This window comes from Alnus glutinosa, chromosome 2 (assembly GCF_958979055.1).
Source record: "Alnus glutinosa chromosome 2, dhAlnGlut1.1, whole genome shotgun sequence".
Classification (NCBI taxonomy): Eukaryota; Viridiplantae; Streptophyta; class Magnoliopsida; order Fagales; family Betulaceae; genus Alnus; species Alnus glutinosa.
In genome coordinates this window covers 1887576-1901364 of record NC_084887.1, presented here as the reverse complement: position 1 = coordinate 1901364, position 13789 = coordinate 1887576, and the positions used below count along the sequence as shown (strand labels likewise).

The 13789-nt window shown below is 37.1% G+C and overlaps 2 protein-coding genes across 2 annotated transcripts; one reads left to right on the top strand and one right to left on the bottom strand.

Annotated features, from left to right (window-relative positions):
- The first annotated feature begins 8555 nt into the window (after positions 1-8555).
- Positions 8556-9476, top strand: LOC133860902 (transcription initiation factor TFIID subunit 6-like). Its single transcript, XM_062296564.1, has 2 exons — positions 8556-8623; positions 8928-9476. The coding sequence occupies exon 2, from the start codon at positions 8945-8947 to the stop codon at positions 9377-9379; it is 435 nt and encodes a 144-aa protein (XP_062152548.1). The 5' UTR covers positions 8556-8623; positions 8928-8944; the 3' UTR covers positions 9380-9476.
- A 429-nt stretch (positions 9477-9905) lies between these two features.
- LOC133860640 (uncharacterized) lies at positions 9906-10316 on the bottom strand. Its single transcript, XM_062296212.1, has one exon. The coding sequence runs from the start codon at positions 10314-10316 to the stop codon at positions 9906-9908; it is 411 nt and encodes a 136-aa protein (XP_062152196.1).
- Between the last annotated feature and the right edge of the window lie 3473 nt (positions 10317-13789).

The window sequence follows — 13789 nt, the reverse complement described above, 5'->3', positions numbered from 1 at the left end:
TAGTAAGATAAAGAAGACGTCCAACTAGTCTTCTATAAATGGTAGGATCCGAAAGTAAAGGGCCATCAAGACGAGAGAATTTGGCATTTGGATCCATTGGAAACTTCACTGGTTTTGAAGCTAAAAGACCTGAATCTTCAAGAATTTCTAAGGCATATTTCCGTTGACAAACTGAAATACCAAGAGAAGTCCTTGCAGCCCAAGGAAAAATTTAAGTGCACCAAGGTCTTTTAATTTGAATTGAGCATTGAGAAGATTAGTGATGTCTGATATAGCACTCGAATCATTGCTGGCTAAAACAATATCATCTACATACACTAACAATGCAATATAAGAAGGACCGACACTTCTTGTAAAAAGAGAATAATCAGATCTTGATTGAATGAAACTGTGACTAAGCAAGGCAGTGGAGAACTTGGAAAACCACTGTCTAGAGGCCTGTTTTAAGCCATATAAAGACTTTTTCAAATGACAAACTTGAGACCCCCCCTTGCTTGAATAACCAGGAGGCAAGCTCATGTACACTTCCTCATCCAAATCCCCATGGAAGAAGGCGTTATTGACATCAAGTTTATGAAGATGCCACCCTTTAACAGCAGCAATAGCCAACAAACATCTCACAATAGTGAGTTTGGCAACAGGTGAAAACGTTTCATAGTAATCGACCCCTTCGGATTGAGTGTAACCCTTGGCTACAAGATGGGCTTTGTACCTCTTGATAGAACCATCAGCCCTATGTTTGATTTTGAACGCCCATTTACAACCAATGGTGTGTTTATCATGAGGTAAATCAGTAAGAACCCAAGTATTGTTCTGTTCAAGAGCTGAGATTTCAGCTTGCATGGCATCCCTTCAAAGAGGATCCTTGACAGCTTGGTGAAAAAATTTTGGTTCAACATGAGCAGAGATAGCTAAACTAAAGTGTTTATGAGTTGGAGAAAGTTTATCATAAGACAAAACAGTAGAGAGATCATAAGGAATACCTGAAGAACCAGCTGTCAATGGAACAGAAGGTGATGGGAGAAAAGAGGCAGCAAGTTGACAATGATACTCTTGGAGATAACCGGGTTGGTGCCTAATACGAGTGGTTCTTCGAAGAGGAATATTAGGTACACGAGGTAGAGAAACACTAGGAACATTTGAAAGAGATGATACAATTGGAGAGGAAGTAGAATTATGAGAAACAGATTGTGGTGTTTGAAAGGATACAATATCATTAGAATGGGAAAGAGGCAAAACAATTTTATCATTGGACACATTATGTGGCAGAGATGATGGTGAACAGGACATAGGAAAAATATTTTCATGAAAAATGACATCACGAGATACAAATATAGATTTAGTGTTAAGATCATGTAATTTGTATCCTTTGATGCCATAGGGATAGCCTAATAAAATACAAGCTCTAGCTCGAGGATCAAACTTGGATCGATTTCTAGTTATAGTAGAAGCATAGCAAAGACAACCAAAAATACGAAGATGATTGTAAGGAGGTAAAACTGAATAAAGGGTTTCATAAGGAGATTTATTTGAAAGAAGAGGTGTAGGAATCCGGTTGATAAGGTAAGTGGCAGTAAGGACACACTCACCCCAAAAATGATATGAAAGATTGGCTTGAAAACAAAGAGCTCTAGCCACATTTAGAAGATGTTGATGCTTACGCTCAACTATGGCATTTTGTTGGGGAGACTCGACACAACTAAGTTGATGAATGACTCCATTAGAAGAATAAAAATCAATCATGTTAAATTCTGGACCATTATCAGATCTAACACATTTGATTTTAACATTGAACTGAGTAAGGACAAGTTGAAAAAAATTCTGAATGATGATTCTGGTTTGCGATTTGCATTAAGTATACCCATGTAAAACGAGTATAGTCATCCACAATAGTAAGAAAATATTGAGATCCATTGGTAGACTTAACAAAAAATGGACCTCATATATCACAGTGAATCAAATCAAAGGATTGTTTTGAAATTGAAGTGCTAACATGGAAAGGCAAACGATGTTGCTTAGCTAAAGGGCAAACTGAACAACATTTATTTGAAGCAACATTACAATCAGGAATTATATGTTGCAAAAGTTTAATCCTAGAATCAGAAAGATGACCTAATCGAAAATGCCAAAGATTATTGGAATCGCTAGTAGAAACTTGAGCAGCACCTATGCTGGTAGAAACTTGAACAACAATAGGTGGAGAAGGCTTCGGATTAGGTATCAACAAGAACAATCTGCCTCTTTCTCTACCCATGCCAATCGTCCTCCAACTTGACAGATGCTGGATGAAGCAAAAATCAGCCAAGAAAATTATGCAACAATGCAGAATTTTGAGTATTTTGCTTGCATAAATCAAATTAAATGAAAATGAAGGAACACAAAGAACATCTGTTAAGATGAGATGTTCAGTAATTTGAACTGTACCAATATGTGTGACTGAGGCAAAATTTCCATTAGGTAATCTAACAGATTTGGTAACAGTGGAAGTAATAGAAGTAAGACAGGAGATAGAGCAAACCATATGATCGGTTGCTCCTGTGTCGATGATCCAAAGATTGGTAGATTTGATATGTGAAACATAATTGACAGATGATGAAGTAGAGAAAACATAATGTTTATTGTCTAAGCTCATGGAATCAAAATGAGTTATTTTTCTAGCTGCCATGTTTGCGAACAGAGGATCTTGAGATGCAACAGTGTGAACCGAAGGGATATATTCTCCAGACTTCGGGTTGATCAAGGAAATAAGCTTCTCATACTGCTCATAAGTGAACAGCAGATGAGGAACTCCAGCTTCGGAAACTTGATTAACAGAAGGAACATTTTTTCCTTTGTTAAACTTAAAACCAGGTGGAAAACCATGGATTCTATAACACTTGTCGATTGTGTGACCAAGAACTCCACAGTGAGTGCACTTCGGCCTATCCTTTCGGATAAAATTGGTTTTAGTTCCAGATGACTGATTTTGAGGTGTAGTGATCATCATCGCATCGCAGCAGTATTATGATTCAATGAACTAACAAGTGGAACAATCTGCCTCTGTCGTTCCTCTTGAAGGACTAGAGAAAAAACTATGTTTATAGGAGGCATAGGGTCAAGTAACAAGATTTAACCACGAATATGTGAAAAACTTTCATTTAAACCCATCAAAAAACGAGAAATATACTCATGTTCATGATAATCAGTAAGAATCTTCATAGAACCACATGAACATGGAGGAAAAGGTTGGTAATTGATGAGTTCATCCCAAATTCCTTTAAGAATAGTGAAGTAATTACTCACAGAGAGGTTTTCTTGAGATAAGGCAGAAATCGTCTGTTGAAGTTGGAAGATCCTCGGTCCATTCTTTTGAGAGAATCGATCTTTGAGATCATTCCACATATCTTCAGCAGAATCAATGTAGATAATACTCGATGCTATTTCCTTCGAAACTGAGCTAAGAATCCATGAAAGGATCATGTTGTTGCATCTATACCATGACAAACTTTGATCAGATGAAGCATCCGGTTTGGGCAAGGTTCCATCAATGAAATGGATCTTGTTCTTCGCAATTAAGGCCATCTTCATCGATCTGCTCCAGGTATTATAGTTGTCTCCAACTAGTTGTTGAGAGACCAGATTGAAACTAGGGCTATCGCCATGATGCAAGTAGAAAGGACTTGATACATCTACAGTTGAATTCACAGATTGAGACGTCATGGAATCCATGAGAGAAATAGAGAGAATAGAAGAAATCAGAAAGCAACGATTTATTGCTCTGATACCATTTCACAAACAGAAAGTATGCGGAAAAACAGAGTGAAAGCAGAGTTGAGAGAGAGAGATGAGAAAGTTGTATTGTATTCTCATTAATGAATCAGAAGATACATAATGTGTTTATATACTGTATGAAAAAGAATAACAGAATAACAAAAAAACAGTTTATCTATACAGTTCATTGATCATCTATACAAGCATGTCAAACACGTGGGGTAATATATCAGCCAGCACATGTAACTACTTCAACTGCCTTCAGTTTAACACGTGGGTAAACTGTAAAAGGAACTTTTGCAGCGGAGGAGCCTAGAGTCCGAGGTGGGAAGCCTCAAGAAACTTTTAGCCAAGAGGGAAGAGGAGCTGGCCAAGCAGGATCTGGAGCTCGCCGAATTTCGGTTGAGGGAAACTTCGGCTGACAACGCTTCTCGGGACTTAGCCGCTCAGTTGGAGGAGAGATCCCGGGAATTAGTCGAGACAAACGCTTTGTGGGCTAATACCGAGGCTAGGAACGAGGCTCTTTCGGCACGCAACACCCTCATCCGAACCGAGCTGGGAGTTGTTGTGGCGAAGCAAAAAGATGCCCAGGAGGGCCGGCGTGCTACGGAGGAAAGGCAAAAATCCGCTGGAGGTTCAACATTTTCTTTTAGATGCAAACATTAAAGTCTAGCTTATTTTCTTAAAAGAGAGTGCCTTTTCATTTGTATAAAGGGTCCTTTTAATAATAGAGTAATAAGTAAAATGTTGGGGTAATTACCTTTTCCCCCCATGAACTACTAACTTTTACACAAATTCTCCATGAACTACCAACTTGACCAAAATAGAGTATACAACTACCAAAGTTACATGTTTTCCCCCTTCAGTCAGTTAGAGGGGTTAAATCTAACGGTCAACCTATCACGTGACTGTCACATGCGTTTTTATTATTTTTTTCTTCCTATTTTGCCCTCACATATATAGTCTATCATTTTTTATTTCATATATTTCTTCATGTACTTTGAATCGTGGACCACATCTGCAATCCCTTTTACCTTTTTGACTCCCATTGTCAGATTCGTCAACCACTCATCCCCACCGTCCAACCTGCGTAAATGCAAGGATATAAATGGTAGAGCAGCTCAAAGTACCAGCTCCACTCTTCGCCACCTTCATTTTCTAATCCTTCACCTACACAAATGGCAGAGAAGCTCAAAGTCACTTTGGCCTCTTGTTTTCACGGTGCTCTTCCCATCGCTAGCTCTCATTACTCTCCTTTTTTTTTTTTTTTTTTTTTTTTGCAAAACCAACGTCGATTCACAATCTCTTTTACCATGTCGTTTTTACTTATTAGGTGGACGGAAGAAAACTGGAGACGAAAGCTCTCTATATACGTATGAACAAAAGGTGGCCGGCCATCTAGCTAGACCAGAGCCTTGTGTTATTTCTCTTGTCTATTACACAAAGTAGTTATCCATCAACAAATTAAGACACTTTTTGAAGCTAAGCTACTGGTTGAGATCGAGATTTTGACGGTGCTGATTTTTCAAATGGACTAGGTGGTCAGCCCATGGATTTTTCGCATCTCTCTTTGTTTGATTGCATGCGGGTAAGAAGGGAGAAGATCAGAGTTTATGACACCACTTTGAGTTGGCTCACGAGAATCCTCAACAGCCATCTCAGACATGCCACATGGCCATGGGCCATGGCCACCATCAACCGTGTAGCTTTAAATTAAGAGGGAGAATTGTCAGGTGGCTTGTTGTTGTGTATATGGCTGTAGCTTGTTGCTATAGCTGGACAAGTGTCATCTGTTGAATAATACTTTGACTACATTGATATCTATAAACAGTCGATCTTTGATCATCCTTTGCATAAAAATCATAGCATTCACGTAAAACCTCATATATATAAAACATCAAAAAAATTATCAGTTGTTAATAAAGATTAAGGAACATACAATATTAACATTCTCGTTCGGAGCCAATTGATGCTAAAATGGCAGTGTTTTCAGGTTGCTCTGTTTGCCCCTGTTTTGGTATTCAGTTCGTCCAGTTGCTATTTTCTTGTTTGGTGTCTGTTGTATGTATCCCAATCTGGTGATTTTCGGTGGATAAACCACAACTTGGCTGAAAAAATGGGTTATTCTCCTTGTTGATTAAAAAAATGAATTGTTAAGCTCTGCTCAAACCAAGTTCTGGCACTCAAAGAGCAAAATTCCATGACTATGCTCATTGTTTCATTTATTAAATAGAGGGACTGACATATTGTTTGATGAGAGAAGTCAATTGATTCTTTTTTTTAATATCTTGTTTCTCTCTGCAAGTCTGTGATTTCGGTTTGTCACGCACGAAGCACCGCACTTTTCTGTCTTCTAAGTCTACTACTGGAACGGTAATACTTGTTAACTGTGGAAATTTCGTATGACGTCCCTCATGTAGCACTTTCTTTCATAGTTTTTCCTCAAACAGTGCTGCGGTTGTAAGTTTGAATCAATCATTGCAATCTTAAACCAATATGTATCCCGAAACTACACTTAAAGCTTCATTCAGGTCATTCTGGGTCGGCGGAGAACACGGTTGGTTCGCCAAAAACGTTGAAGATGGGTCCGAAACAGCTCACCCTCTCATCGATGAAGGGTTTAGGATTCACAGTCTTGTAAGTGGAAATGAGTTGCAGAGACTAAACATTTGATGGAGAAGCTTTACGTGTAAGCAGAAATGAGTTGCAGAGACTAAACGTTTGATGGAGAAGCTTTACGTGTGCTTGTGGAAATGAGTTTTCCATAATATTTTTTCAGAGGTTGTTTGTTGTCAAGTGTTTAAATCTGATTATCTTTTAAAATTTTGTAGGGGTTTTCTTCGAATTCTTCTTCTTCTTTGGCGAAAAATCTAATGAGAGAGAGAGAGAGAGAGCGCGCAAACGAAGAAACAAAGAGAGTGAGAGGACTGAGGAAGATGAGGGCAAAAGAGGAAAAAATTATAATAAAAACGCATGTGATGGTCACGTGATAGGTTGACCATTGAATTTAACCCATTTGACTGACGGAAGAAGGAAAAACGTGTAACTTTGGTAGTTAAATGCTCTATTTTAGTCGAGTTGGTAGTTCATGGGAGATTTGTGCAAAAATTGATAATTCATGGGGAAAAAGGTAATTACTCCTAAAATGTTCTATGTAAGACAAAAAGTAGTTCCATTTAGGAACTTATAATTGAGATATGAATCTACTGAGTTGTACAAAAAAATTTTTTTGCATCAATTCATGGACCTGGCAAGGTTTTATAAGATTAAAAGGTGTCCGTTGCGCGCCTAGTGGCTATGTCATAATAGATCCAAGCACTTGCCCCGAATACCTCTCCCATGATGATATTGTAGAAATGACCATGTGATCAAAATACAGCTATGTCATGCATAGTGTTAAATAGCATGCTTAAATTGGAACATCCCATGTAAATGTGGATTTCCATTTTCAATAGAGTTGGTTGATGTGACTAACCATGTGCCAGTGTTAAGTTCCAGCTGACAATCTTGATCAGCCCCTGAGCAGATATAGGTCTTTTTGGAAACTGCTGCAAATTTTGTAACCATTGTGAACCGATGAACACAATCTGTATCAATGGTGGATAAATTCAAATTTTGCACCTTCTAAATATTGTTTTTTGAAAGTAACTTGGTTACACTTCAATTTACGAATGGAGATTTCATTTTTCTGTTGTTACATAGGCCCATTTACATCTAATATTTTCCAATTCTGTTGCAGGTTTGGGCATGTTTATAACAATCCAGACACGTTTGACAAAAACTTTGCTCAATGCATTTTTGGATCCAAAACGGGCATTGACTCAACAGTATGGTGCAATACAAGGGTGAACAGCCTTAGGACCCAATGTGGTATTCTCATCTCCCATGCTTCATGCAACTGAGGAGGAAAAGAAAACTTTATGTACTGTTAAATTCATGTTTGAAAGTAATCTCTATATCCACAAACTGTTGGGCATCCTATACATAGCTGTTAAAGCCCAAGCTAAGCGATTAAGTTTTGGCTTAAAAGAAGTGTATGAAGTGCAAAGAGGAAATAGAAAAGTAGATGAGAGAATGGAATAAACGTAATGTATAACTTTTGTCTTTCGTCTCAAAAAGACGATCTAGTTCGCATGATGTTTCATAGCTGTTATTGCTCTAGTTTAGTTTCTCTCTGAATCTCTGCAGATCAGCAAAAGATTTTCTTTCTTGATTTTGCCTTTAATTTCCATCAATCCCTCCATAGGTCTCTTCTCCACAATGTCTTAAACTGTATTTAGTGTTTCATCAACTTTCTGAAATCAGTAGTAGTGACAAGGAAAGTCGCTACACTACTTAATTCCATTTGCTATGAGACCTTGCAATCTATGTAAACTTTCTTGAAGAAAAATAAAAAATGAAGACATGAGGCAGTATCTGAACTGCCTCATTTAAGAGTTGTTTTAAACCTTCTTTCTCCAATCCATGTTATGTTTGAGTTTCAACATCCTATTTCTACTTATCTAGAGGGATTTTGAGCTGTTTTTTATGCTTCTATACTTTGCAAGTAGGTTCGCATGCTAATACTGCCAAATCTTGAGCCATATATGCGACTTCTTGAACCAGAGATGCTTCTTGAGAAGCAAAAGAATGAGATGCAGAAGCATGAGGCTTGGCGTGTTTATGGAGCCCTGCTGGTGAGCTGCTTTTCTAACCCAATGCTTGTATGATTGTACTATTGTAGAAGTTTTAGGAATTGATTTACATTTAAGACCTTGCTTTTACCAGCATGCAACATGTATATATGATCGGCTCAAGATGTTCTCACCTCAGCCATCCCTGTCAGCACGTGCAGTGTGGAGGACCAATGCAAGAGTTATTACCACCCCACCAAGTAAGAAATATGCTGCTACTGCTTCTTTTTTTGGGGCTCGAAACAATTCCATTGAAACATATGCTATTTATGAGTGTTTACATAGTAAAATGTATATGTAAGGTTTCAATGACCTGCAATTGGAGCACGATTGTGTGAATGATGTTTTAAGATTTCTTAGGTAGGAAGATTGTGCGGGTGATGTTTAAGATTTCTTTGGAATACTAGGATTGGGTGCATATGTATGGTCACAGGCATATTTGATCAATGTTCATATTACTTGAGGCCAGACTAACTGCTTTTTAATCCTTGCTAAATCACAAAGATAAACGCAAGGGGAGCATGGAACACTTGGAAAAGCAGCCACCGCACAAGAAAATAGCAACTGATGGTCCAATTCTTGCAGCGTCGACCAATTCCTCATCATCTCACATGGAAGAGAAAGCTGTGGTTCCACCAGCTCCTTCGGTTGATTCTAATGCAGGCCCATCATCATCATCCTCTAGACAACCGCCTAATGACATAAATTTGGATGGCAGAAGTAGGAGAGACAAGCGTGATAGTCAAGCTCTGAATAGGTCAGCTGTCCTCTCCCAGATATGGAAAAATGACTTGGATTCTGGGCGTCTCCTGGTATTGCTGTTTGAGCTGTTTGGTGAAGGCATTTTATCCTTCATTCCAGCTCCCGAGATGTCTATGTTCTTAGGACCATTTGTACAAAGATCTGCACTTCCATATATAGTTACCCATATGTGTACAAATTACACTTGCAGATAGAATTTTAGAGTTCTCGAGACCAAATCTTTTGGTAAATTTCTATGAAGCTTTTATGAACTTTTAATAATACTGTTGATCATGTGTTGATTGTCTGGAATTTGGATGTGTTAGGCCTATTTACTGCACCAATTTTAGCAAGTAGTTGGAGCTGGTATGACCTCTAGAGTCTAGAACCCCTTCGTGTTTGTGTCGTGTTGAGCTATGTGTATGTGACTATATAAGCCAAACATAACCGACTCATTTAATTAAACATGTCATACTCTTAAACTTTGACTGTTAATTTTGCATCGGATTCACGAGTCGTATAAAAATTGTCATATTTTTAAAATTCTTACCATCTTAGTCGACAAAACAAAGTTCATTTATTTCCCTTAGTACAATGATCAAAATTGAGGAAATAGGGGAACCAAAACCAAAACCAAAATGAAATTACTTCACTATAGTGTAAAACATGGAATAGTTTCTAATCCGGGCAACCAGCGTAATCGGAGTCTGAATATCTGATATCTCAAGAACGTCGGTGAACTTAAACGGCCGCCTTTGTGGACTCACGTTCAACAGCTTTCTTTAGGAAGCTATCCTCTTCCAGGGCCATTTGAATTGGCAAGAATCCAATGTCATTAGCAACAGCAAGCATCATCTTCTTGGTTTCCTCCTTGAACTCCTCAAGATCAATTGCCCCATTGGAGTCATGATCGAACTGCATGAACATGGAATCATAGACATGAGCGAGTTCATTTGGGTCGGGCTTCACGTCTATCCCAAAGTGGGTCTCAAAGACCCTCAGACTCTGCAGCTCCTTCAACATCTCTGCATAGGAGAGAAGACCATCTTGGTCAGTGTCAAGAAGAGCAAAACGGTCACGAATTGAGACACTGAATGCTTCATCCTCCACGAAGTTGAAGATGGTGGTAGCATCCAATACTTCTACACTCATTTTTCTCTTAAGCTTGAAGATGGAGAATAGGATTTTGATTTTGAATTTTTTGATGAAAAAGAAGGTGGAGTTCTTACGTATATATATAGGCATGTTTAGAGGCATCATATTTTTGTAGTAGAGCATTTCAACACATGTACGCTGTTTTCAACTCTCCCACTTTTCAGCCTCTAGTTTCTCTTTGCCACAGTTTTTTGAATTCTCACGTTGTGCTTGTTACTATTCCTATTTTATTACCTGCGGGTTTAAACTCTGTTTTCATAAGTGAATATAACATGTGAAATGTTTACTTTTAAATCGGAGGTGAATTATAATAATGATATTTAAATTTAAAATTACTGCTTTAATACTATATTAAATTATTAATTATTTAAAAAAAAAAATTAATCATTTAATTAACATCCAAACATTAGTTTTCTCAATAGTATTATTGAAGGATTATGTGCAGCTCTCCATGTGAGTCAGGTGGAATTGTGATACAATGGGCTTTAGAATGTTCAGAAAGTCGAACAAATTAAGACTCTGACTACGGAAGATCACCGACCCAAAAGGAAAAAGAGAAAGAAGACTTGAGGAAGGTCAAAAGCATCCCAGAAAAGAACGTTGTTTGGGGCAAACTGAAAAGACCGTCATCCTCCATACTCGGATTCTTGTGGGTAGGAAAAAAACGAAATCTAGACTTCAAAAACAAGGAGACCCACAGATTAATTTTACTCACACTTTCGGTCCCCAAAGCCAAGATTTTTTTATTTTATTTTATTTTATTTATTCCATGTCTCTTACTTGAAGAAGAGATATATATAATTAAGGCCATATATATATATATATATATATATATATATATATATATATATCCAGAGATGATTATGCAAGGAAGAATGAAAAGGGAAACAAAGTAGATGTCAAATGACATGGACGATCATCTCTCATCTTCCAAAAGCATCTACTGCACGTATTTACGTCTCTCTCGTAGCTGTAGCCTGTAGATCGATGACAACCCAGCGGCTTTTCTTAATATTCTTCCACTGGAAATTACAGAAGAATTTTGTAGTCCCCCAACTGTTTGGTTTAAAGCTGAACACGAAGGCGCCACGTGATTTGAGCGTTTGGACACCGAGATCGTTGTCGTTTGATTTTCGGTCCCCAAAGCCAATTTCTTTTCTCCATTTTCCTGTTTAGTTGCTTTGTTTTGTTCGGTAAAACATGAAAAATGTTATATATCACATAATTATCTTGTAAATATCTTATTCGGCTAATGTGATAAGGTATAATAATTATTGAATTAGTCATTGTGAATATTCAATTGCTATTAGACCTTGTCATGTCGGTATAATGAAATATTTGTAAAATATTCTTGTGGTATTTAACATTACTCATTAAAAAAAAATAATAACTAAATGCTTGGTTGGCATACAAAAGATAATAAGTTATGAAATAATTACACTACCCATTGAGCTATTGGTAGGGATGTAATTGAGCTGAGCCGAGTCGAGTTTGAAGATTTCAAGACTGGCTCATTTATGAGTCGAGCCTAAATGGTCAAGCTTGAATTCGAGCCGAGCTATAAATTGCATGTTCAAGCTCGGCTTGTTTAAAACTCGGGCGAGCTCGAACTCAAGCTCGAGTTCGTTGAAAATGACATTCGAGCCGAGCCGGGTTACTGGACAAGCTCGGCTCAATTAGAGCTCGATGTAGACTATTAAATTTTTCAATGAGTAATCAAAGCAGGAATTCAAGCCCAAGTTTATGAACAACCTCTATGCATTTATTAATAACAAAAATATATAATATGTAACTATATAAGGCATATTATAAAATATAGTACATAACTATAGTTTATAAGTAACAAATTAACAATATGTTCTTATATATAAGTAGAGAGTATAAACTATGGTATATGTATAACATGAACAAATAGTAAGTCTAATATATTCTATATAACTAAGTGACTAAAATATAAGTATAATATATAACTATCGTTAACCATGTGTGATGTGATATATGTGTTTATATATATATATATGTGCTAACTATTTAATATTGTTATATTGTTATATACTAACTATTAATAACTTAATATGTTAATTTAATATACTAAATATTGTTATCAAAGTATTATAATTAATATGTAATACTATATATATTATACTATATTTACTATTTACTAATATATATGTAAGATATGAACGAGTTAACGAGTTGAACTAATGAGCCGGGCGAGCGATCCGGTCGAGCTTTAAACGAGCTGAGCTCGCGAGCCCCTATCGAGTTTTGTCGAGCGAGTCGGGTATGTATCACTTACTAATCGAGCGGGTTTCTACAGTATCGAGCTCGAGTTCGGATCGGGCTAAATCGAGCGGGCTGTCGAACGGACTGGTTTATTTACATCCCTAGCTATTGGTCTAATGCTTAGGATTCAAACCCTTAAAAGAGAAAAATCTTTGTACAAATTCAAAGGATTTTGGAGCACAACATTGAATTTCACAACACAAAATAAGGATATAGTATCAACAAATACTCTAGTGGAAGCACAGACATCCAACGATGACAAGAAAAATTAAAATTTCAAATTAAAGTATATATATATACACTAATGTCATACTTAAGTACAGATCCTACCAAAGCATTTTACATACAACATCTTAATGTCATCACACATACAAAAATAAGATTAAAAGTAGAAAACACGGGTATAATAATACATACATTACTATGAGAAGACATCTTGCCTAGACTGTTTAATTTAATTTCAGGGTCTCTTACTCAGTGGCCTTACTCAGAAGGTCTTCATTAACCAATTATGCTTCCTTGCGTTCACAATGGGCCCAATTATTACTCCAACAACAAATCCAAATCCATATCCAATCACAACTATTTTCCAACCAAATTCAAATGGCGATCCCGAGTCTTGATTTTCTTCAAAGGTCAAAGGATGAGAACACGGCTCATTAGAATTCCCACATTTCTTTGTCAATGGTCTCTCACACAATCCTGGATTCCCCTCAAATGAATTGTTTTTAAATGTATCAAATTGTTTTCCTTGTGGTATAAGACCCGTGAGATTACGGGTGTGTTTGGGATTGTGATTTTGTAGACAATAAGTGTTATTTTAAACCAAATCGCAGAACGTAGATCGTTTGGAAATTGCGTTTTTAAAAATTGTGATTTGAAAATGCAGAAAATCTGCTTTTTTCAAATCGCAGATAAGATGATGCTTTTTTGAAAATGCAGAATTTTAAAGATAAATTCGCGATTTTAAAGGTTAAACTGCGATTTGAGAATGGAGATGAGGGGGAGAGAGTAACAAAAGAGAGAAAGAGGGATAGGTTCTGTACAAAAAAAAAAAAAAAAAAAAAAAAAAAGGAAAAGTACACATATCCCCTCAAACTACCACCCAATTGTCAACGTACCCCCCAAACTACCAATTGTGTCAATTGCCCCCCTCAAACTACCAAAAAATGTCAATATCCCCC